At 44.6% G+C, this 22,168-nt stretch overlaps 1 protein-coding gene across 1 annotated transcript in view; it reads right to left on the bottom strand.

The window, feature by feature from the left end:
• KDM7A (lysine demethylase 7A) overlaps positions 1 to 22,168 on the bottom strand; it is a 76,809-nt gene that overhangs the window by 38,420 nt on the left and 16,221 nt on the right. The window contains exon 2 of the mRNA XM_018570245.1: positions 13,423 to 13,508. Coding sequence (XP_018425747.1) covers positions 13,423 to 13,508 — 86 coding nt within the window. The remainder of the gene's footprint in view (positions 1 to 13,422; positions 13,509 to 22,168) is intronic.

Here is a 22,168-nt window from a genome sequence, read left to right as displayed (position 1 = left end):
CAGTATGTCTCCTTCCTTCATATCCAATAATTTTGTAACGTCAGGCTGCACACTGATGGTAACAATAACATTTTATTTTACCAAAAAAATGCAAGAACCATCCATGACACTCAGCATCAGATATATTCTTTCATGGTAAGTGCATGCATGCATGCCAAGTAATGACGGGGTAACACTTGCAGGTATTTATAACCTCTTACACATATCACAGCACTTCCCCAACAAGGTCTTCATTTGGTTTTTCTCTCAAGGATGGAACCATCTTTGTTAAAGCATCATCCAGGGTCATCATCTACTTCCTGGACTGAAATGTGGGCTCAGACCTTTTTTGGCTTTAGTTCTCTTTTGGGTCACTGGATATAGCAGACTATTGCCCGCTACATGCTGAGAGCACAGGGCCTTGCTTCAGCCTGGAAGGATCCTGACAATATCGTTGGAATCCACCCCGCTACCTGACTGCCAGCTTTAGAGCCAGAGCCAGCTGTACCTGTCTCTCCCCTCTCTCTCCCTCCACTCAGTGCTGGAGGAACAGAGAGGGAAAGGGGGAATCCCTGCGGGGAGCGGTAACTGCAGATGGGAAGGATCCTGACAATATTGTCGGGATCCACCCTGCTGCCTGATTGACAGCTGACTTTGCCTCTCTAGAGCCAGAACCAGTGGTGCCCGCCCCCTCCCGTCTCTCCCTCCAGTCAGCACTGGGGGAATGGAGAGCGGTGAGCGACAGTCAGCGCTCTCTGCAGGGAGAAGATTGTAAACTAAGCGATCAGTGGTTTGTGATCGCTCAGTTCTCAATCAATACAGCCAATGTGTGACAGCTGCAGTGTCACATGTCGGCTCTATGGGGATGAGTGCATTTCACAAAAGCTGATCCTATCTCTACTAGAAGACAGGGAGGAAGGAATGTCCCTCCTGGGAGCCAGTCAGCTGCATCTGCAATCTGACTTCACCCGATATTTCACAGCAAAACTGCTTTGCTTTGCCTATTTTATCAGCAAAAGAAAGCTAGTATCCTACCTTCAAAAACCACACAACCCGCAAGTGACATGTATAAAATATTCCTAAACGGTGTTTGAAATGTACCTACATTGGAAAAATAATTATTAAAATGTTAACACTGAACATAAAGAAAATGTATAAAGGATGAACCATCGCCTGAGCGTCTCAAAGTCAGCTGTTTCTAATAAAACTGTACAGATTTAAAGAATTAGTTTTGCGGAGAGCCGTCACAACATTTCAGCAGCCAAAGAAGTAGCAGATACAAGTAGCAGCACATTATCTCTATAAACAGACTACCGTGGCAGCAGGGAGGGAGGTTTACTCACCATGTAATTTTATAATTTAACAGAAAAAAAAAAACTTTGCCCCTTTCTTCGAGTAGCGTGCTTTTTTGGCACACAGCCCGCTGCAAACGTTTAAACATGCTGGCGCCTAGGAGTTAAAGGAGAGTAATTTAATCCCGTGTCCCTCTGCACCAGAGTTTTCAGAACAAGAGGTTTTTGAGTTAAAGCAGCTCTGCTCGATAAGGCAAACTGGGGTCAAGGTACGCCAGAGGTCAAGTGCCCGGAGTCTAGCTGCCTTTCTTTGCAAGCTCAGAACAGAAAGCTACTAAGGGGATTTTTAGGACTTAAATCACACCTCGGCGAGGAGCCTGCTGAAAACATCTTGGTGTGTTGTTAATTACTTTGAAGGGGGGGGGGGGACGGACAATAAAGAAAGGGGTGTTTGATTCCATTTCGGGAAAGCCGTTAGAGGAAAAAATAAAATAAAATCAGCTGCTCAGAAGGGGTTGGTCAGAGCAGAACGCATGTGCTAATGCACCCTGCGTCGTCGCACACGTGTTTCACATATGCCAGAAATTTAAAAGACTATTTGGGTTGACAAAATGCAGGTAAACGCACCCAAAAAGCAGTACACAGGGCTTCATTGTTTAACGTTGCAACACACTATCAAAGAAAAATGAATTTGGGCATGTTCATGCATTGCACCTGTGCAGGAATACACAGCAAAGCACACAATGATGCCTCAGCAATGAATGAAATCTGAGAATATCAAGTGCGCTTCCTCCTTGTAGAGCAATGCAACTTTTACAAAAACAAAGCATTTCTACGTTTTTCAAAGAGTGGAGTAGGGTTCACTCTTCTCCTGTGCAGTGTGCAACTACCCCAGTGCAGCGTAAAGATGCAATGCCTGGCTTTTCAAATGAGCTACCATTGTCACCATCAAGAGTCTAATACAGACGGGGGGGGGGAATTTTTTTTTAATAGACTGCGTTTTTATGGAGGTCTGTGTCTCCACTGAAGAGATAAACAAAAACAGTAACTCACCAGCACTCCAAGTTTGCCAAGCAAAGGTGTTTTTATTCAATGTGTAAAGATACATCACCAATTGTAGCAACGTTTAGGAATGCATCCGCTTCTTTTTCGCCTGATGAAGGTACCAGGTGCGTTCTGAAAGGTTGCTACACTTGGTGATGTAACTTTACACATGGAATAAAAAGAACTTTGCTTGGAGAACCTATGGCAGGGGGAGGCAACCTTGGCTCTCCAGCTGTGCTGAAACATTGCAAGCCACAGGCATGACTCCCAGAGGCAGAAGCATTATGGGATATGTAGTTTCAGCACAGCTGGAGGGCCAAGGTTGCCTACCCCTGGCCTATGGAGTGCTGGTGACTTACTGTTTTGTTTATCTGATCCAGATGCGCCACCTGCTGTCATTTCCGAACCCCCCCCCCCCCGTGATCTTTGCACCCCCCCCCCCCCCCCCACACACACACACACACACACACACAAAGTCATTGGAAGTTGGGGCATTTCTGGTCAGGAGTGCGGTGGGATCTCCTACATGACTCCACTGAAGAGATTGTTCCTTGTTTCCAGTTTCTATGAACATGCAGGAAGTGGAGGGAAATCTTGCCAGAGGACACAAGACAACAATAAAAACATCACAAATTATAAGTGAAGACCTGCAGTCATCTTACTTGAACACTCACAACCCACATCCCTGTCATATACAAAAGAATAGAGCGAGAGATTATAACAGTCTAAGGGTTGATTTATCAATGCTTTCACCCAAGAGTCACACATGTTTGTAATTGTAAAAGTTGTGTGAAAACAATGTATTATCCTTGCTCGATATAACAAATAGGATATTCAGGGTCACATTAGAAGTTCCAAGACAGGTTTAAAAGCCCACCCAGCCCATGGCCTTGCTCTTTTAATTTATTTCTTCCTGTAGCCTTTAATATCTTTCTATTCTGAAAAAGGGATACATAGCGGCCATTAAGTGCATAATACAAAACCGAGGTCAAGGGAGAAAAGAAAAAAAAAAGCGCATTGAATCATGCACTCCAAAGCACGCATCCTGCAACTCTCCAGAGAGGTCGCAGCGCAGGACGTGGCCTAGATCCCGGCAATAACAATCCACTCTCCTCAAGGCTTGAGGCTGTGGGGACAATGTACAAGGCGAATTGCTGGGACCGGCTTTGAAATGCGTCAATAGGGAAGGTGAAAGTCACAGCTAAGTGCTAGGTGAAGTCAATGCCGTTATCCTGACATTGTAAAAATGGCATCCGATTCCCCCCCCCCCCCTTAAGCTGGGGCCAGGAGATTGTTCTAAGATTACATTCACCTCAAGTTCACATATTGCATGTTTTCATAGAACTCTGGTGATATAAAGGGCACAGCTGTTCCTAGAAGTCAGACCTAGTCCAGCTGTTCATCTTGTCTCTGGCTCCAATTTAACGCATTACCTGGTTGCCAGCCATCGATACAATTTACAGTCCTGAGAAAGCCAAGTATTATAAAAATAAAAAAAAGCCCCAAAATAAATTAATAATTTGCCCAGCTTGTGTTAAATAACATTTAAAAAAAAAAGGAAGAAAATGGTACAATACTCAACTCCTCCATGGCACAGACTTTACGTGTCCAGCGACACCGAGTGTCATCTAACCCACTTCCTAGGAGTCCAGGCTGTCATGGACACACCCCTTGGGGCTACCATACGGCTACATTGAACAAACTTCACATGTCATTAGGTGAGAGCCGCTCTCTCCGGAAGGGATCACCCACCTCCGCCGCTAAAGAACCTGTGATGTCACATGATCAGCCTGAAGACTGCTAAACTTTAGGTACGTATAAATCTTTTTTTTTTAATAGTTGAGGAGGAGGGCGCACACAAGCTGGAGTTGAGCTTCTAGAGAAAAGCAAATCTTCAAAACATGAAAAGGTGTGCTTTATTGGTATGTTATTTTTGCCTAATCAGGGTGTAAGCACCCCATAGCTGGGGGAAAGTTCTTGGTACTGATGGGAAATGGTTCACAGATGGAACTGCACTGTGTGCAATGACTAGCATGCCAAAACATTATTGAAGCAGGACACTAAACCAAGAAGAAGTAAGGGAAGCCCTAGACCCCAGGCCTATCTGGCATTCTATATCCTCACTGGGGAGATTTGCATCCACTTCCTGTCCCAATAACAATTCTCCGACAGTGGCTTAACAAACAGAAGGCGAGAAGAAATTTCCAAAGAGACACTTTATTCTGATGACAACTGTCACAGGCCAGATTTCCCTTTACTTTGGGGGATATTTACTCCCTTTTGTGCCATCACAACTGGAAGTATGATGAAATGTCTAAACACCCAGCCACAATAAAACTCTATTTTGCGTGACCGTGTGCAATTTCTACAGTTCTGGAAACTCAAATTTTAGATAGTTGTGTGCTTCCAACTTTGTAGCAATGGTTTGGGGAAGGGGCTCTTCTGTTCTAGCATGACTGTGCTCCATAAAAACACATTGATGTGACATGGTCTTGGCGTGGAGGAGCACATGTGGCCTTGCACAGAGCCTAGCAGTCAACCCTACTGAGCAACTCTGGGATGATTTGGAACACCAATTGCAAGCCCAGTGTTCTTGTCCAACTTCAGCACCTAACCTCACAAAATACTGTGGGAAACCTTCCCAGATGGGTGGAGCTGCAAAGGAGGGGTCCAATGCCATAATATTGCCCATGGTCTTGGAATGAGATGTCCAACAAGCTCAGGTGTCCACAAACTTTTGTCGGTACAATGCAGCTCTGGGGGACTCTATTTGTGAGATCTTCAAGCCTCCAGGTCTGCACACTTGCTCTTACTTTTGGTTTTATTCTAAAGCTGGCCAAACACGTATAGATTATCTGCAGATGTTCTCTGGTCAGATGGAAAAAAAACGCAACAGATTCCCCCATCTACGCTAAACTGTGTGGAAGGAGGAATCTCCCACTCGGCCCAACTTCAGTATCTTACTAGTCGGCTCCGCTTGCTCTCAAAATACCTGAACAATACCTGCATCCAAACAATGTTCAGGTATTTTTAGCGCAAGCGGGGCCGACTAGCAAGATACTGAAGCTTGGCCCAGTGGGAGATTCCTCCATCCACACAGTTTAGCGTAGATGGATACAAGAGCAGATGGAACACCCCAAGCTGGGTGTAAACACCAGAATTCCATGCTGGGGAAAGAACCAGGAACTATAGCAGGAAAACATTGCCAAAAGAAAAAAAAAAAAAAAAAAGTCACCACACTCCACCTGTCACTGAAACATCAGCTTTGGACATCAGCTCATCAACACCAGCTTTTTTTTTTTTATAAGCTCAATTATGTTCCCCCACAGTTCCACTCCTCAGCCTCCGATTCAGCAAACCGTCAATCCCAGTGAGGCTGCATGAAATGCTCCCTTCTGGCCCCAACTGAGAAACAAAGTGGAATGAAGTCAAACTTCCCAATCAGGGTTCTCCTCGGGCAAGAACGCCAGCGGTGAATTTTTCAGTACTGTATGACCTTGCCAATAACAATGGATGAGCAGGTGACTGGCGCTAGCTCTGTTACTCACCAGTCAAGTCTGAAGTGTCTGCAGGACACATCCGTCTACTGCTGGAGGCAAATGATTACTTAGCAGGCAGCAACAAGCTACCACAGCATGTTTCATACCATGAACTGACACGTCTGAAGTCCTGCAGAAGACAACCAGCACACCTTTCCCTCTGCACTTTTCTCTCTAGTACAATAGACTGCCAGCTTTTTTAATAAATAGCAAGGAACAATGCACTTTGAGTGGACTTAGCACCCAATATATTATTCCGTTACATACATGTATGCCAAGTTATATGTCAATGTAACACCTTACAGGTATGTAACAGAGGTCACAGAACTCCCCCTGACAATGCCTTTGTCTGATTTTATCTCCAGAAAGACAGAGCCATCTTTGTTTAGACGTCATCCTGAGTCGACCAGCTTTTCCTTGAATTGAGACAAAAACATTTTTCCCTACTCATTTTGGATCAGTAGGTAATGGCTCAGGAGGTGAAAAGAGATCTCTCCAAAGTAAGGTAAATCTGCTCTTAGATGGCCATCACCTGAACAAGTGTCCCTTTTGGAAGACTTCCCCCTCTATTCTTGTTCCGATGACAACTCATCTTCAAGTCCACTGATAATGGCCACATGGACAGAGGGAAAATAATCTTACAGGGACCAAGATCACAGTAAATCCCCAACAGATATTTTAATCGTTCCACACAGATTTAAAAAAAGGGTTTTGCGTACATATACACTATGAACTTGATGGAAAAAGTACTCCGTGTGCCCCAGATATCCTGCAGACTTTGGCAGGACCTCAAAGTCAGAGTTCCTGTCTCAACCATGCATGAAGGACAAGGCAACTTAAAACACTGTACAGGGACTGCAATACTCTGAAGGAAATCACAAAATCGCATTTCCTTTGCAATATCCATATGTGGTTTCCTGGCCAGGATGTGGAGGATAAATATAGTAGTTTGAAAGAAGGAAAAGAAAAAAAAAAAACCCTGCAACAAGGCAATTCAAGAGTAATCCAATTTTCTGTGCATCAGAATGGCAACGGAGCAAAACAGACACCATTAAGACCAATCCTCTTAAAATAATCAAATAGTTTTTGGAACAGATATACGATATCAAAAAAGGATCACATTCAATTTTAAAAAATTCACACAATTAAATCCAAGTATGTTTTCTGGAAAAAAAAAACAATTTTAACTGTCAAAAGACAGTTAATACAGTTCTGCATTCGTTAAGTGATTAAATGTATTTTACATACAGCTAGTATATGTTCCTGGATCTGTACTTATTTCGGCCTCCTGATGAGGGAGGAGCATCAGTGTAAAAAAAGGATTGGCAGAAAGGTAGATGTGCTGACAGAAGAGTCCAGAATTGATGAATGATCAGTGTATTGCTACTTCTTCACTGTCCAAGTAGACAGCTGAGGTCAGGAAGGTGACACCACAGTATGCCTCAACTGTAAGTGGTGTCACCCTCACCTAAAAGGTGTATGAAATACTAAAGTGGCTGTGACAGAAAGAAAAAGCAGATAAGATCATTTATATAGGCGTATTACAACTGTGTACAGTAATACCTTGGTTTACAAGTAACTTGGTTTGAGAGCGTTTTGCAAGACAAGCAAACATTTCTGAAAAATGTTGCCTTGATATACAAGCAATGTCTTGCACTAAGAGCAACATTTTGTAGAAAAGCGCCACCGAATAAGGCTGTAGCAGTGCGAGCGATGAGACTGTTTAACGACAATGCAATGTCACATTGGATAGATTCCTTGTTAAGGTTTCACGAAATGAAAAAGATTCCATTGAGTCAAGAGATAGCAGTGATTCCGTTAGTGATGGTGAAAGTCGTCCTACACAATAATCCTCCTCTCTCTCGTCCCCCCCACACCAGCCATGAAGGTACCGGTAATCGGTTTATTTTTCTTTATATTTTATACAGTATTATATTACAGTACAGCATTGTGATCATTTTTATATGAATATTTTTGGGTTGTGGAACGAATCATCTGAATTTCCATTATTTCCTATGGGGAAATTCGCTTTGATATACAAGTGCTTTAGATTACAAGCATGCTTCCGGAACGAATTATGCTCGTAAACCAAGGTATTACTGTATTTAGCTCTGTGCAAGAAGTTAAAAAAAAAAAAGACTTAAAATGCAGCAACAATTGATACACAAACCTCCATCACTACATGAGTTTCCCATAACCCCCCGTACAGACTTAAGCGCTGCTTTGCCAGTGCTAGAATTTTAAAACTGCGAATATGTTGAGACATGGTTTACTGGCCAATCTGCAAGTGGGAGGAGCACATCCTTGACTATGTTGTCTGGCAGAGATGCAAGGATCACCTTTCTGGCTGAAAAGAATTAAGGCCAAACTCAGAAAAAAAAACAAAAAAAACATAAAAATGTACACACCACACTAGGTGTGTAAATAATCATGAAAAAGCTCTGTTATGTGCGGAGGGCCGATGAAAAGTATAAAAATATCTTACCTTGCACGCTGTCTCCTACACATAACGCTGAGCTTCTGGGTGCTTCGGGGAGTGAAGAAGGCGCCTCGAGCAGGGAAGTGTTCCAGTTGCATCCCCCCTCCCTCCTCGCTAATTGTCCATTCACAAAACGCCATGTATTATTTTTAAAAGAATACAAGGCATTCTGTGAATGGACGAGAGATTATGTCACATCCCCGCCCATGCTCCCCCCTCGTCCAATCACAGAATGCCTTTTTTTTTTTTTACTTAGCAGGTAAAAAAAGTCCACATACATGTTCTCAGTCTTTGTATTTGGCGAACCACCTTGAGTTGCCTATTTAGGGAAATGTGGCAGGTTCTGCTGGAGCCAGCAGTAAATACCTGGTCTTCTGGGTAAGAAGGAGCATGTGGCCCCCACCCTAGAGGTAATGGTTCGGCCTAAAGGGCCGGTCGACGCATCATACGTGGAGATGGAGGAAGTTATCTCTGTGTAAGCTCACATATGAGTCTCTCAGATGGAACAGCTGAGGGGCATCAGTAAGTAGGGGAGGGGTAATTCTTCCAACAAATAAACCTGATGCTTTGCCCTGAACTAACAAGTGAAAGGGCTTCTTCAGTGTCACATTCATACAGTTTTAAAACTTTCTGCTTAAAAAGGAGAACTATGGGGTCAGTGTTTTTCCCCATAGTTCTCCTTAGGGTAACGGAAGGACATATCTGTTCGCTCACCTCCCGATCTACTGAGCCGACCTGTGACAGTCTCACTGTCACAGGTCGGCTAGAACTATGACGTGAGTGGAAATCACTCATCTCACAGTTCCCCTTTAATTATACAGACAAAGCCCCTGAAGAAAACCCCATGCAAACATTCAGCGACAATCCAAAACTGAATGGACAGTGTCCCCAGAGAACTGAACCCAAGACTCTAGCGTTGCAAAGCAGGACTGCAAAGAGCTCTGCCGCTGTGCCGTCCTATTGATATATCCATAACCAATTACAGAAGAAAAAAAAAGGCAAAACGCCTCTCTCTTGCGGATATAATTACTAAAAGCAATATCGCTGAGAGGCGCAGGACTTGCATCCAGCCACATCACTGGCCTGTCATTAGCCGAGCCACATGGTGCAGGATCAATGATGCAGTTATCTCTCCATTACCACGGATCTTCGTTAGAGAGCAGAGTGCTTGGCCTCCCCTCTTCCTAATCAATTTTACTTAGAACGAAGAAAAAAAAGAAGAAAAAAAATGGAAATTAGGCTGTCTGGCTCTCCAAAGGATACACGCATTAGTGGAGTGCGCCTATTAAGATCTTATGTTATGCGGATACGTCACCGAAGCACTAAAAGACAAGGGGGACTTTAGGGACTGTTCCACGGAACTGCGGGCAAACAAGCCGCTACAAAAAGATGGCTTGTGGGTAAATGGCATTTTTACATGGCCGTCTAGCAAGTGCCCCACCCACTTGGGTTTTAAAAAAAAAATACAGAGAGCCGTTGGCAAGCACACATTTTGAGCTAAATTGTAACATTTACAGACCAATTGAAGCCTTGCACCAGTTTGTCTATTTTTAGACTTTTACTGTTTAACTGATGCATGTAAAATATATTTTTCTTGTAGTGGAATGTGCTCCTTGGTGTTCCACAACAGTGCTCTATGCTAGCATAGGTGAGTAGTGGAAACACCCACCACCAAGAGTCCTCATACAAAGGGAGAGGGGGTGTGTCTGACCAGGTCTGTCAGTTTAGAGTGCACACTGGGGCAGTGTGGTCACACTCTGGATTACACAGTCATATTTAATCACACTGCACAGAAATGTGGACATAAGACTATGCAGATAGGGGTTGTTGGTACAATACCCATCAAACTAAATATCAGTTTCTAGAACGTTAAATGAGATCAAACCTAAAGAAATGAATGGATGCAACATTCTCATTTTTTTGCACATCTGCTGTAGTAGATTTTGGTTATTTCATTTACAGATTGGCAAGCGTCCCCTTTCGCAGCCATCTGTGTATTAGAGACAAGTAAAACCTTATAACCCATGTGTGCTTTATAGACAAGCCAAGCCTGACCCATAGACATGCATGGAGGGCAGTGAAGCACAGTCACTGTACAGCACTATTGAGCAGGGAGCAGAGCCTGTGTATGAAACAAGCAAAAATGGCTGCAATACATATATTTATAAACTATTTATTTTGCATAGAGAAATTAAGGTTTGAAAACATGATAGTTGAGTCAGATTATTTGTATTATCCACGTCACATTCTTATTTATCATATAGAGCTTGCCACATTTCCTCCCCAACCTTACTGTCCCTGGCCCACCTCTTTCATTGACTGGATTTCAGTACTTTCAATCATGGAGGCTCATCACATGTGGGCGTTAGTAGGGATGCACCGATACCGGTATTTAGTACCGATATATTTTTCCGGTATTCGGTATCGGCGAGTCCCATTCAGGAAGCCAGGCAGCGTGTAAAGACTCGCCACCCGGCTTACCGATTAGCAGTGAAGCCGTCCCCATGCTTCTCGTCACTAGGTGACCAGCATGGAGTCGGCTTTCTAGCCAATCAGGAAGCCGGGCAGCGTGTAATGACGCGCTGCCCGGCTTCCTGATACCGGAAGTATCGGGGTAGGCATCGGCACCGATGCCAGTATCCGTATATCCCTAGGCGTTAGATAGGGAGGTCTGCATGCAAATATATATATATTTATAACATTGCTTCCTAGAAGGAGGTCACATGCTCCCTCATACATGGACGCCCCACTTCATTTACCAAAGGATCGGAAAGAGGCAAAGTGACATTCTCTTAACACAAATCTTCCAGGTTGGTGACACTGAAATGAATGAAGCCCTAGGATCGGCATGACCGCTAGCATTTTTGAACAGATTCAGCAAGGGCAGGTTAGAAATTTCTCAGAACAGGTTTCCATTAAAACACCAGAGGGCGAAGTATTCACTTGTACGCCGTTATGTAAATATGGCATTTACCCAGAAGGCTCCCCTCCTCTTGGAGAGCCTTATTTGAATACATAGTCTTCTGTGCATATATTCCCTTCTCTCTCTTATTCCCCCTGCATCCTCTCCGTTTCCCAGGGGATATTTTATCAGCTCGCCCCAGTCTGGAAATCCATTCGCCACGGACGGAGGCTTATAGCTCGGCACGGGAACCCAACTGAGCATGTGCGCCGGGGATTGAAATACCAGAGAGGTTTGTAATCATAAACCCTACATTGTCCTTACATGCCTTCATCTGCCACAAGGCAGAACGCCAGATAAACTCTCGGGTCGGGTCAACGCAATTAACGTCAACACAGGAAGAAAAAAACAACACACAAGAAACCAAAGTGTATAACTAACCGCAGACTGCATTAAATGCATATGACACGGATTAAATGGTTTTTCTTTACATGGAGGGAATAAGGATGGAGTTAAGAAAACCACATCTGTCCGAAGGAAAAAGAAAAATCAAGAGAACCCAAAAAAGAACCGATAAGCAGATTAGGGCGCATTGTTGAATTTATATATGCAGCGCAGTTGTATTGTGCACAGCATAACAGAAAACACTGAACTGTTCACAAGGAGCTTACAATCCAAAATCCCCATTACATGATTGTACGATTAATCGGCAAGTAGGTAGTGCAACGTCCTTCCCGATCGGCTGAAAACACAGGGGGCAATTTATCAAAACTGGAGCTGAAAACACAGGGGGCAATTTATCAAAACTGGAGCAAACAGAATCTGGAGCAGTTGCCCATGGCAACCAAATCAGCATCTCTCTTCAGTTTGCTCAGGTAAGAAGCTGATTGTAGCAGCAAAATCTGGAGCAGATTTGCACTGTAACCAGTTTTGATAAAATTCCCCGTACAGTGCTTTGTTTAGGTAGTTTTTAAAGATCGAGGAGTGGCCACATGAATTTTTATCTGATTGTACAGTATCTGTACAGTAGCTGCAAAATCACCTTTAGGCCCCAGAGACTTATGATGCGTTCTGTGATTCCCATTCAGATGAAGCCACTGTACCCATTTAAGTTAACGAAAGGGTGACAGCAGCTGCATCTGTCAGTGGCAGTCCGCATGTAATCGTACATGGTACCATTACCTGTGGTCGGGAACAGACGATTGTCCCTGCAAGCAGGATGTGTGTCCAGGGACTATCATTTATCCCAAACCGCATGTTATCATACCATGTACATTTACATGAGGACTGCCGCTGACCGACATGGCTGCTGTCAACCTGTCAATAACTTCAATGGGTACAGCGGCCTCATCTCAACAGGGACAGCAGCAGCAGCAATCCCAGGAGACCTTTGTGAATGTCGCCTTAGATTCCCCAACTACAGAATGGCCAAAAGTATCTGGACACGACTCTAAATTACTGAGTTTCCATTGAAGGGCACTGTTAATACAACAGCATACAGAGACATTTTGAAGAACCAGGTAGTGAAGAACCAGCCATGAAGAACCAGGTAGTGCATTGTACGGTGGATGCACCGTACAGTATACACATGGAATACAAAAACTGCCAGAGGTGAGAGGCAGACGTTTTTGGCAGAAGAGAATTTACATGTCTCTTCAAAAAAAAAAAAAAAAAAAAATTCTAATTTCTAGCAGGTTTTTTTTTTTTTAAATTTAAGTTTACATTTGCTTTAATATGGGATTTCACCACCTGCCTTTTTTGCAGGGCCACTCTTCTGGGAAGCCTTCCCAGAAGTATTTGGAGTGTGCCTGCGGGAATTTGTGACCATTTGATTAGATTGTAAGCTCTCATGAGCAGGGCACTCCTGTATTAAAACTGTAGTCCCATGTTTCCCTCCATGTTGTAAAGTGCTGCGCAAACTGTTGGCACTATATACATTCTTTATAATAATTTGTCAGGTCAGATACCAGTGGTGGATGAGAAGACCTGGCTCATAATCACAATCAAGTCACTCAAGTTCCTCAACATCAGACTGGCCAAAACCATGTTTTTCATAGAGCTGGCTTTGTGTACAGTGGGGGCACCGTCATACCCTTCCCCTAGAAATAAAAGGACCTGAAAAATCCCCCACCAAAAAAAACCAAACACACACACACACACACCAAAAAACAGTCAGGATCTACTTACACAGTGAGGGTCCATGAAGCACTTCACAGTTCGGACAGTGATAGAGATCTATATCGGCTGCCTGGTGCTCCTCGACTTTTACACAGCTGTGGAGGGGAAAAAAAAAATAGGAAAGTTAATGACCCAATATACACACCTACAGAAAAGGGGTGAGAGGTCAATAAAGTATCTACATTATGAAGACTGTTCCGAGTGTTAACTGGAGCTCCACTAAGAACGTCTCACATATAAAAAGGACAACATAGTTAAAGTCTATCTAAACCCAAGAACAAAAATGTTATGGTTTACCAGCTCTTAAATATGGTGGCTGCATTAGTTTCCTTTTTTCAGCCTCTACCCCACTTTTATCCCCCAAATGGTGATCTTGCCAGTAACACACTTCCTGTCCTAGGGTGATAGGAAGGGCATTAGGACTACAGAGCACATAACCCTCTCAGTTTCTCCAGGACTATGATGGGAGGTGCTCTGTACTTCACAAAGACAGCAAAGAACAATGTAAATGACTAGGGACCCGATTTTTTTACGTATAGCTTTCTGGTCCAAAAGGTGGACTTATTCTCTAAAACTGAAGTCCAGGCAGATTAAAAAAACAAACAAAAAAACACACAACAGCAAACAGTTTACGCATGTATACCCACTTGCTGACCTGGATGTTACACCCCCTTCCTATCCAGGCCATTTTTCTGTATTCAGCGCTGCAATACTTTGACTGACGTTTATTCCGTCATGCAGCGCTGTACTGAAATTAATTTTATACCATTTTTTGGTGACAGATAGAGCTCTCTTTTGGTGGTATATAAATCACCACTGCGGTTGTTTATTTTTTACTATATAGTAAAAATAGTACCAAAAATGTTGATGAAAAACCTAGGGCTGCGGAAATTACCGACTAATTCCTCGATTAATCGTTAATTCTTTTGATCGGTACTCCCCTCTCTGCCGGCTTCTGGGAGTTCCTCCCCCCTTCCCCAAGTGGCTCCGTTCGCTAACGAAGGGAAGGGGGGGGGGGGAGAAGTCCGGTGACGTCGATGTCCATGACATCACCGGACTCCTCCCCCCCCTTTCCTCTCTACAACACGGGGGCCTCTCCACGGAGACTCACATCACGTGGGCCTCTGTACGGAGACTCACAACACAGGGGCTGAAACGAAACAAAAAAAACAACTTCCATTAATCTGCATAGAGTACAGCAATTTTAGAAACCAAGGTTCTAATCATTAAAGAGAACCAGTCGTTTCAATCCATTCAGGTCTGCTTAGATAGCTGCCCACTCCGCTGCAGATGCCTTACGCTCCATATCATGAAATAACCTGTACTCGGGGCAGCTGGTGCCCCCTGTGCTCTCTGCCCCTGCCGCACACCTCACCGTTTTGTTGCATGTTTCTTGAAGCACAATGACGCTCAACAAGAAGAATCCCAATATTTTCAGTGGTGCCCATTCACACCTAAGCATTATATCCATTGTAGCTTGAAGATGGATTAGGTACATTAGCTTCTAGGGCAGTTCTTGACCCCATAGATTTTAAGAGTGCACGATTTTTGCACCTAACAAGTGTCTGGTCCTGCTATTAATTGATTAAAAAAAAAAAAAAGTGCACTCATTTAAAAATCGATTAAAAAAAAATCAATTAACCAAACACGAAATTTTTAATTAGTAACAGTCCTAAGAAAAAAAACCTGTTCTTCCCTATGTTATAAAACAATTACCCAATTTTTTGGAAAAATATAAAAGATGGGGGTCACGTCAGGTAAATAGACACCAAACATGCCAAGCTTTAAAATTTCACCTAGGGACCCCCAAAGAAGCTGATGAAGCACAGATCTGCTTCACCAGCTTCTCTCTGGCTATACCAGTCAGAGAAATGACAGCTAAAGGCGGAAGTGATGTAATACACATCGCTTCCGCCTTTAGAGAGAACGGAGGAGAGATCAGCGGTGGGAAATGCTGACCTGTCCTCCGTTCTCTGAACGGGCAGCTGCCATGCCGGTCCTGGGCCCTCAGGGGGGACAGCGGAGCCCAGGATTACCGGCCGCGGTGGGGGATGGAGTATTACATGCGATCGGCCGGCTGTAGAGCACTCCCGGCTGTATCCTGCTCGGGGGCACGCACGGGCAGATAACAAAATGACGTACATTTACGTGACCCCACCAGGAAGCATCCGCCGTCCACCTGTTTTTTTTTTTTCAATGTGCGGATGGCAAGGGGTTAAACTGCGCATCTCCTGTAGTTATTATATCATTAAATGTATTTTTTTTTATTGGAAGCAGTTTAAGTGCCTGAATATGACCCGGTATCCGCCTCCTGTAGTCCCTGTACAGCTGGAGAGCACAAAGAGCCAATCAGTGCATGTGCTGACAAGGAGCATGCTGGTGGGAGTAGAAAACAGAGAGATGAGATCATCAATGTGCTTCCTTTTACTGCCCAGTCACAGGCTGGGGAAGGTTCCATGATAGCCTGAGCTCAGAGGAAGTGGGATGAATGAAGAAGTACTGCGGGAGGAATGGGCAGCTCTGGATTGCAGAGGAGTACTGCAGTAAACGCCGTTTTGTTTCCCTCTTTTAATAGGCTATTTTATTTTTGATTATTATGTTTGATCTTTATTCCGCTTTAAACTAAGCAGAACCCGGTCCAGCTACAAAAATAGCATGGCGTCTCCTGCATGACAATAAAGGTAGAGGATATTTGCGCTGTCAGAGGAGCATCAGAAAAAGGCGACATAGCCGGGGGAAAGCTGATGCCTCGCTTGTATAGGCGTGGAATGGCTGGGACAGCTCCATTTTGTCTTTGATCTTAATTACAGGAAGCAGTCTTCACAATGTAATTAGGGCAATTCCCATTAAAGAAAAGAAAAGGGCCGTGCAGACAGTACACTATATCACTGAAGCCTTTCAAGGACTACAGACTGAGGGAGGCGGACAATGAGATCGGCATTGTGCTATAATGCCGGGGAACTGGAGCACAATTACAGCGCTCGCTGCTAACAGCATGGGAGATTTTATTCCACTCATTCATACAAAGCCGGTATATTCTACAGCCCTTTAACATGAACAACCAGCCGGTCAAATCAGTCCTGGTTGGCAATAAAGCTTGCGATCTAATGGCCCTGCCACCGTTTATGTGCTGAAAGTGGATGTAAATCTGATCACTAAAATCTCAATCTTTAGCATTCAAGATTAATGCAATTTTACAATAGAATCCAATTAGAAAAAGTATAAATCTTGTGAGAAAACATTTAAAGATAGACCCTGAAGTGATTCTACCATGAAGGTCCTTATGTAGGCACTTCCTGTTATAGGGGGGCAACCCTCTCTCTGGTAATTATACCAGGGGTGGGCAAATTAATATGGAATTCAGGAGCCAGTCTGTCCAATCCAGCAGCCAGCAGGATTTTTTTTTTTTCTGGGGCCAGCTCCATTGACAATCACTGGAGAAAACCTCCAACGTTGGGTTCCAGCTGTAATTTTTAAGGAGCATTGGCTACCTGGCTCCTGGGATTTGTCCAGCCCTGAATTTTACACAATGATTTAGCAAACCAAATGTCATTCAGTTAGGGTTTATATCTACTTCAATGCCTACTTAGTTTACCTACGAGCCTCCGTCACCTGTGAAAGAGAGGACTTACAAACTCCATGCAGAACACATCAGAAGGCAGGGGACTAAACTAATAAGGCGCTATTCTGCCCAGAGCAGGTAAACTTATAGGAATGACAATTAATAAGCACTTTGAGGAAGTAAAGTCTTTATAAAGGGCAATAAAGACTCAAAACGGGAGACGACGACATTTGACTTCTCCTGCTGCATTTACTGGGTTAGATAAGCTCATGCCTATGGATGACCCAAGCTGCCATGGGGTATGGCCCCATTCCTGTCGGGACTGCCATAGTATCATCCTGATAAGCTGCCATAGGTGCTTTTCTCCCTGTTCTTCTCCACTGAGCAACCCCAGAGCTCTCTAAAGGCATTCCGCCAAGGTGAGGGCGGTTGGAGGGGGTCTGTCCTCCCAACCGGAATCCATAGTCAATATACAGCCTACTTGAATCCTGTGCTTTATCAAAGCAGGGCAAATTACCAGCACCTTTCCCATTATCCACCGGGAGCTAAGAAAATACCCATAGCTTCCAGATATGGGGGAGCACCAGACAATGCTGGTGCTTGGCAGTTGCCCCCGCACTGTCACATAGGCACAGAAGAGAGAAACACTGAAAACGTAGAAGCAGGACTGCAGAAAAAAAACAAGGTGGTCCATCAAGTTCCAACTAGAACAACTCGGACACACAGAACCTCCTTTACTCACTATGGCCCTATTACTGGGCAGGGGGAGCTTTAAAGTGAAGCCGTCCCCAAGCTTCTCATCAACAGGTGACGAGAAAGCATGGAGCCGGCTTTCTGGCCAATCGGGAAGCTGGGCGCGACATCATTAAACGGCACCCGGCTTTCTGATTGGCCAGTTTCCCAACCAATCAGGAAGACTGGCAGCGTGTAATAAATCGCTGCCCGGCTTCCCGATAACGGAAGCTCAGGTATCAGAGCATTTGGGCCAGTACGAGTACTGGCCCAAATACTGGGCATCGGCACAGATTCTAGTATCGGTGCATTCCTACTTATTATTCTGTAGTGCACGATAAGAACTAGGATGGCCAATTACAAAATACTTGAGACAACACAGGAAGTGTGCACAGGACAGCTCTGAATTTCCGACAATCTACGGTACATTTATTTCCCCCCCCCACACAGAATGCATTCAATGATGTACCATACAGACTGAAAGGGGGCAAATAAATGAAGTGCATGTTTAGGGTTTACATACACTTGTTGCTTTGCCCTGCAGGTACAAAAAATCCAGCTGGCCAATAATGGCGTGCAATGCTCAAAATTATAGGACAGTGAAGCTAACTGCACATGTTCAGATAAATTTGAAATAGACATAAAATCAATGTCTTTTGTAAACTGTATAAAAAAATTGATGGAAGTCAAGGATGGGTGACACGGAGGAAGAAAAGATTTCCCTGGAGGGTAGAGGCCTTTTTAAATGTGTGAAAAGAAATGGCACTGGAGCTCCCCTTAAGTCCTTTTCACAGCAAAATAAAAAAGGTAAATTCAACATAGTTCAATATTTCCATCAAGGTAACAGGTAAACAGCCGTCATCACCATGGAAACAGGAGATGTTGGGGGTCATGAGACAGGTTACGTTTTACTGCACAATGGGAGCAGGGAAAATGGATCTCCTAATCATCCTTACACATGATGCAATGCTCCGCTTCCACCAGGAACGAGATCAACTACAAAACACGAGACGTTGACATCTCTGCTGGAAATAAGGCATGTGGTTGGTGTTTGACGGATCACTGAAAACAGGACAGAAACGATACTAATACAAAAGCGGAGGGCTCACTTTTAAAGAAGTACTAAAGGCTGCGTGTTTTTTTTACCTGTGTCCCCGTCCCCTCAACACTTACCTGTGCACACCAATGTCACCGCCGCCGGTGGCTGACGCGATCCAGCGTCCTCCGAACTTCCATAGGCTCCTTCTGCCATCAAACTGTTGGGAGGAGAGGAGGAGCATGGCTTGCGTCTATGGATGCAGACAGCTTACTTGGGGGCACGGCCATGTCTCAACACCAGCAGCTTGGCTGATGGAGATACCTGTGCAGGAGGGGGGGAGGGGTGGGGGGTGTCTCTATGTTTATTAACATAGAGACCCAATCCCTAAAACCCCATAAAACTAACATGTTAAAAAGAACTCCGGGCATTTTACAAATTAACCCTTGCAGTGGGTCTTTTCACTGAACTAGATAGGCAGAGCCCACTGTCACTCACACAGCTGGGTGGATCTAGACAGTAATGTTGGGATCCGTCCCGGTTGCGGCGGTCTCAGTATAACACGAGCTGTAGCTCGCGGTATACAGAGCTTTGGGAGACGGGAGGACGCTAGTTTGTGTCCTCCGGTTACCCTTAGAAGAACTATGAGGAAAAACACTTAGCCCATAGTTCTCCTTTAAGTACCCTTTTGGGTCTAGGGGCCGAAATAAAAAAAAAAAAAAAAAACAAGGACACTCACCTGATCCTCAGCCCTGCGGACATCTCGCCTCTCTCCTCCTGCACTCCAGCTATAAAATGTCTCTCGGCATCCTCATGTCTAATACAAGTCAATGGACTAGCATTAGACGTGATGCCATCGGCAGTAATTAGACCGTGGGAGTCCAGGGAGAGAAGAGACTGAGGGGACCGGTTTAGCAGCCAGGCAGGACCGAGGATCAGATGAGTAAATTATTTTTGTTTTACACCCTTGACCAAAACAAGCACTTAACCCTTGCAGTGCAGGGGTAGCTCCACTGCAAAGGTTCATTTTTAAAATGCCCAAAGTTCTTCTTATGAAATTATGTTAAACAATCCCTGGTGATCCGGTCATGAATGTCCATGTTCAGGCACTTCATGTTCTGGGGTGACAACATGTTCTGGGGTGACAACTGTCCCAGTTCTGCTTCTGTGTTGTAGTCTCCACAAGGTGAATGCGACAGGATGACGAGGGGCCTTGCTGACACACAGGCATGGTCCAGCATTGTCAACATCAGAAAGTCGGTATAGCATTATGATGTGCAGCCCATGCTAGAGAGAGTGCATGTAGACAAAGTGGCTGAATCAGACACGAGATTAAAAAAGACAAAATAATTAAAAATAAAAACTCTAGCACAGGTCTAGGCAACCTCAGCCCTCCAGCTGTTGCAGAATTACAAGTCCCATGAGACATTGCAAGACTGACAGCTACAGGCATGATGAGATTTATAGTGCCACAACAGCTGGGAGGCAGAGTTTGCCTACCTCTGGCCTAGAAAGTATATATATATACACACACACACACACACACACACACACACAGTGACCCGACTTATCTCTGCTGCAGTTAAGCAGCTAGGTCACCTCCCTGCCCCCAGCCTATAAAACTGGACAGTGGAGTAGCAATTGACTTGTGAGGCCATCTCTCTGCTCTCTCCTTCTGTCAGTCTATAGCTTGTCAGTATAAGAACATGCAGGACAGCTGATCACCTGCCTGCCCCCCCTCTCATTCCTCATTCCCAGTCTGAGTACTGCTGTAGAAGAGGCTGATTAAATTAAATGTAGGTTCTTACACCAGTAGCATTTGTTTGTTTGTTTTTTAACACAGGACATAACCGCATTCATTTTGATTCATTTCTCAGGCGAATAGGATATAGAGATATATCAGAAACCCGAGAGAAGCGAAACTCATTATCAGCCTTGCTGACAGCCTGCGTGCTCACACTATAGACAAATCCAGCAGCCTCTCTGCAGGGCCAATCCGCACATGATGGCTGCGATACAACGTCTGCGCCGGCGAGAAAAGGTCACACACAGCTGTGCATTCTCCGCTGGCATATAATGGCCGTCATTGCTTACTGCCAGGTGTTCTGCACCCATCAGCTCCCAAACTCCCCTCCAGCCCCCCTGCTGTTTAAAGCTGTAAAGACCCCCCAACAACACAAAAAAAAAAGCTGTAAAACACTCCGCCCTAAGCTGAGGGGTCTGTCAAGAGGGGAAAAAGGCTGATTGAGCACAAATGGTAATTCAATTTTACTTCAGTCATAATCAATGATTAAAAAGGCCAACTTCAGCTTCACAAACACGACCTCTGGCTGGCTCCTCTTCACACTGCGCATGCACGCCACGGCCCAGTTTATTCTTATGGGAGGTCCGTACTCATTGAGGCGTCCAGAGGTCTTGCAGAGTATGGCCGATCCATAGCAATAAATAGGGCTGCATGCACAGGAAGAGAAGCCAATGCTTTCTTTTCATAGGCAGGGCAAGTAAATTACCGGGTAGGCCGCACTCAGGAGGATGGGTGGAAATATGCTTTCACTGAATATGTCATTTGAGTGCACAGAGAGCAGGGACTCCATCTTCAATCCTTCACCCGAGCATTGCTGCACTGAACCAGACCAGTTAACTCCCTTTTGTTGTAATCTGGTGATTTGAGAACACCTTCTTGTGAGACACAGGAGCAGCTCCCAAACACACCCGTACCATTATTTCTTATAAAAGGACAAGTCCACACAAAACGAATATGATGGAAAGTAGGGATGCACGGATCGGATACTAGTATTGGTACCGATACCGGGCGCCATGTAATGACCCGCCTCCCGGCTTCCTGATTGGTCAGAAAGCCAGGCTGCCTAGCTACAAGAGAAGCTGACTTCCTAGCCAATCAGGAAGCCGGGTCATGCCGTGCCATCCGGCTTCCCGATTGGTCAGGACGCCAGGCACCCTCGGGAAGCGTTCTTTTGATAGAACACCGGATTCCCAGACAAATCAGAAAGTAGGCGGCGGGAAATGATCCGCCATCTGCCTTCCTGATATATCGGAGCACACGGCACCGTTAAGTACCGGGGGGGGGGAAATCTTGGTACTCATACTCGATACCGAAAAACCGGTATCTGTGCATCCCTACTGAAAAGTTAAGCCACATAACAGTCTCTTCTATCTCACGGTAGACTATTGGTGATATCTCTGCGCTGAATTTCCGGATCTGACCACCTTCTGTGCCCATTATGATGGGCTTTCATCATCTCTACTGGATATATTATTTTCTTTATTGGGGATAGACGGGCCATTTAACCTGATCACAAGATATACTAAAAGACTACAACGGACCTCTTTTTTGTCAGCACATACAAATGCCCTATCGAAATCCCTTCTTTGTGACTGCTAAGAGCTGCTGAACCTGGGGGGGG

This window comes from Nanorana parkeri, unplaced genomic scaffold (genome assembly GCF_000935625.1).
Source record: "Nanorana parkeri isolate BGI_ZX_2015 unplaced genomic scaffold, ASM93562v1 scaffold38, whole genome shotgun sequence".
In the NCBI taxonomy this organism is placed as follows: Eukaryota; Metazoa; Chordata; class Amphibia; order Anura; family Dicroglossidae; genus Nanorana; species Nanorana parkeri.
The sequence above is the reverse complement of the archived record's forward strand: the minus strand, read 5'-3'. Positions and strand labels throughout refer to the sequence as shown.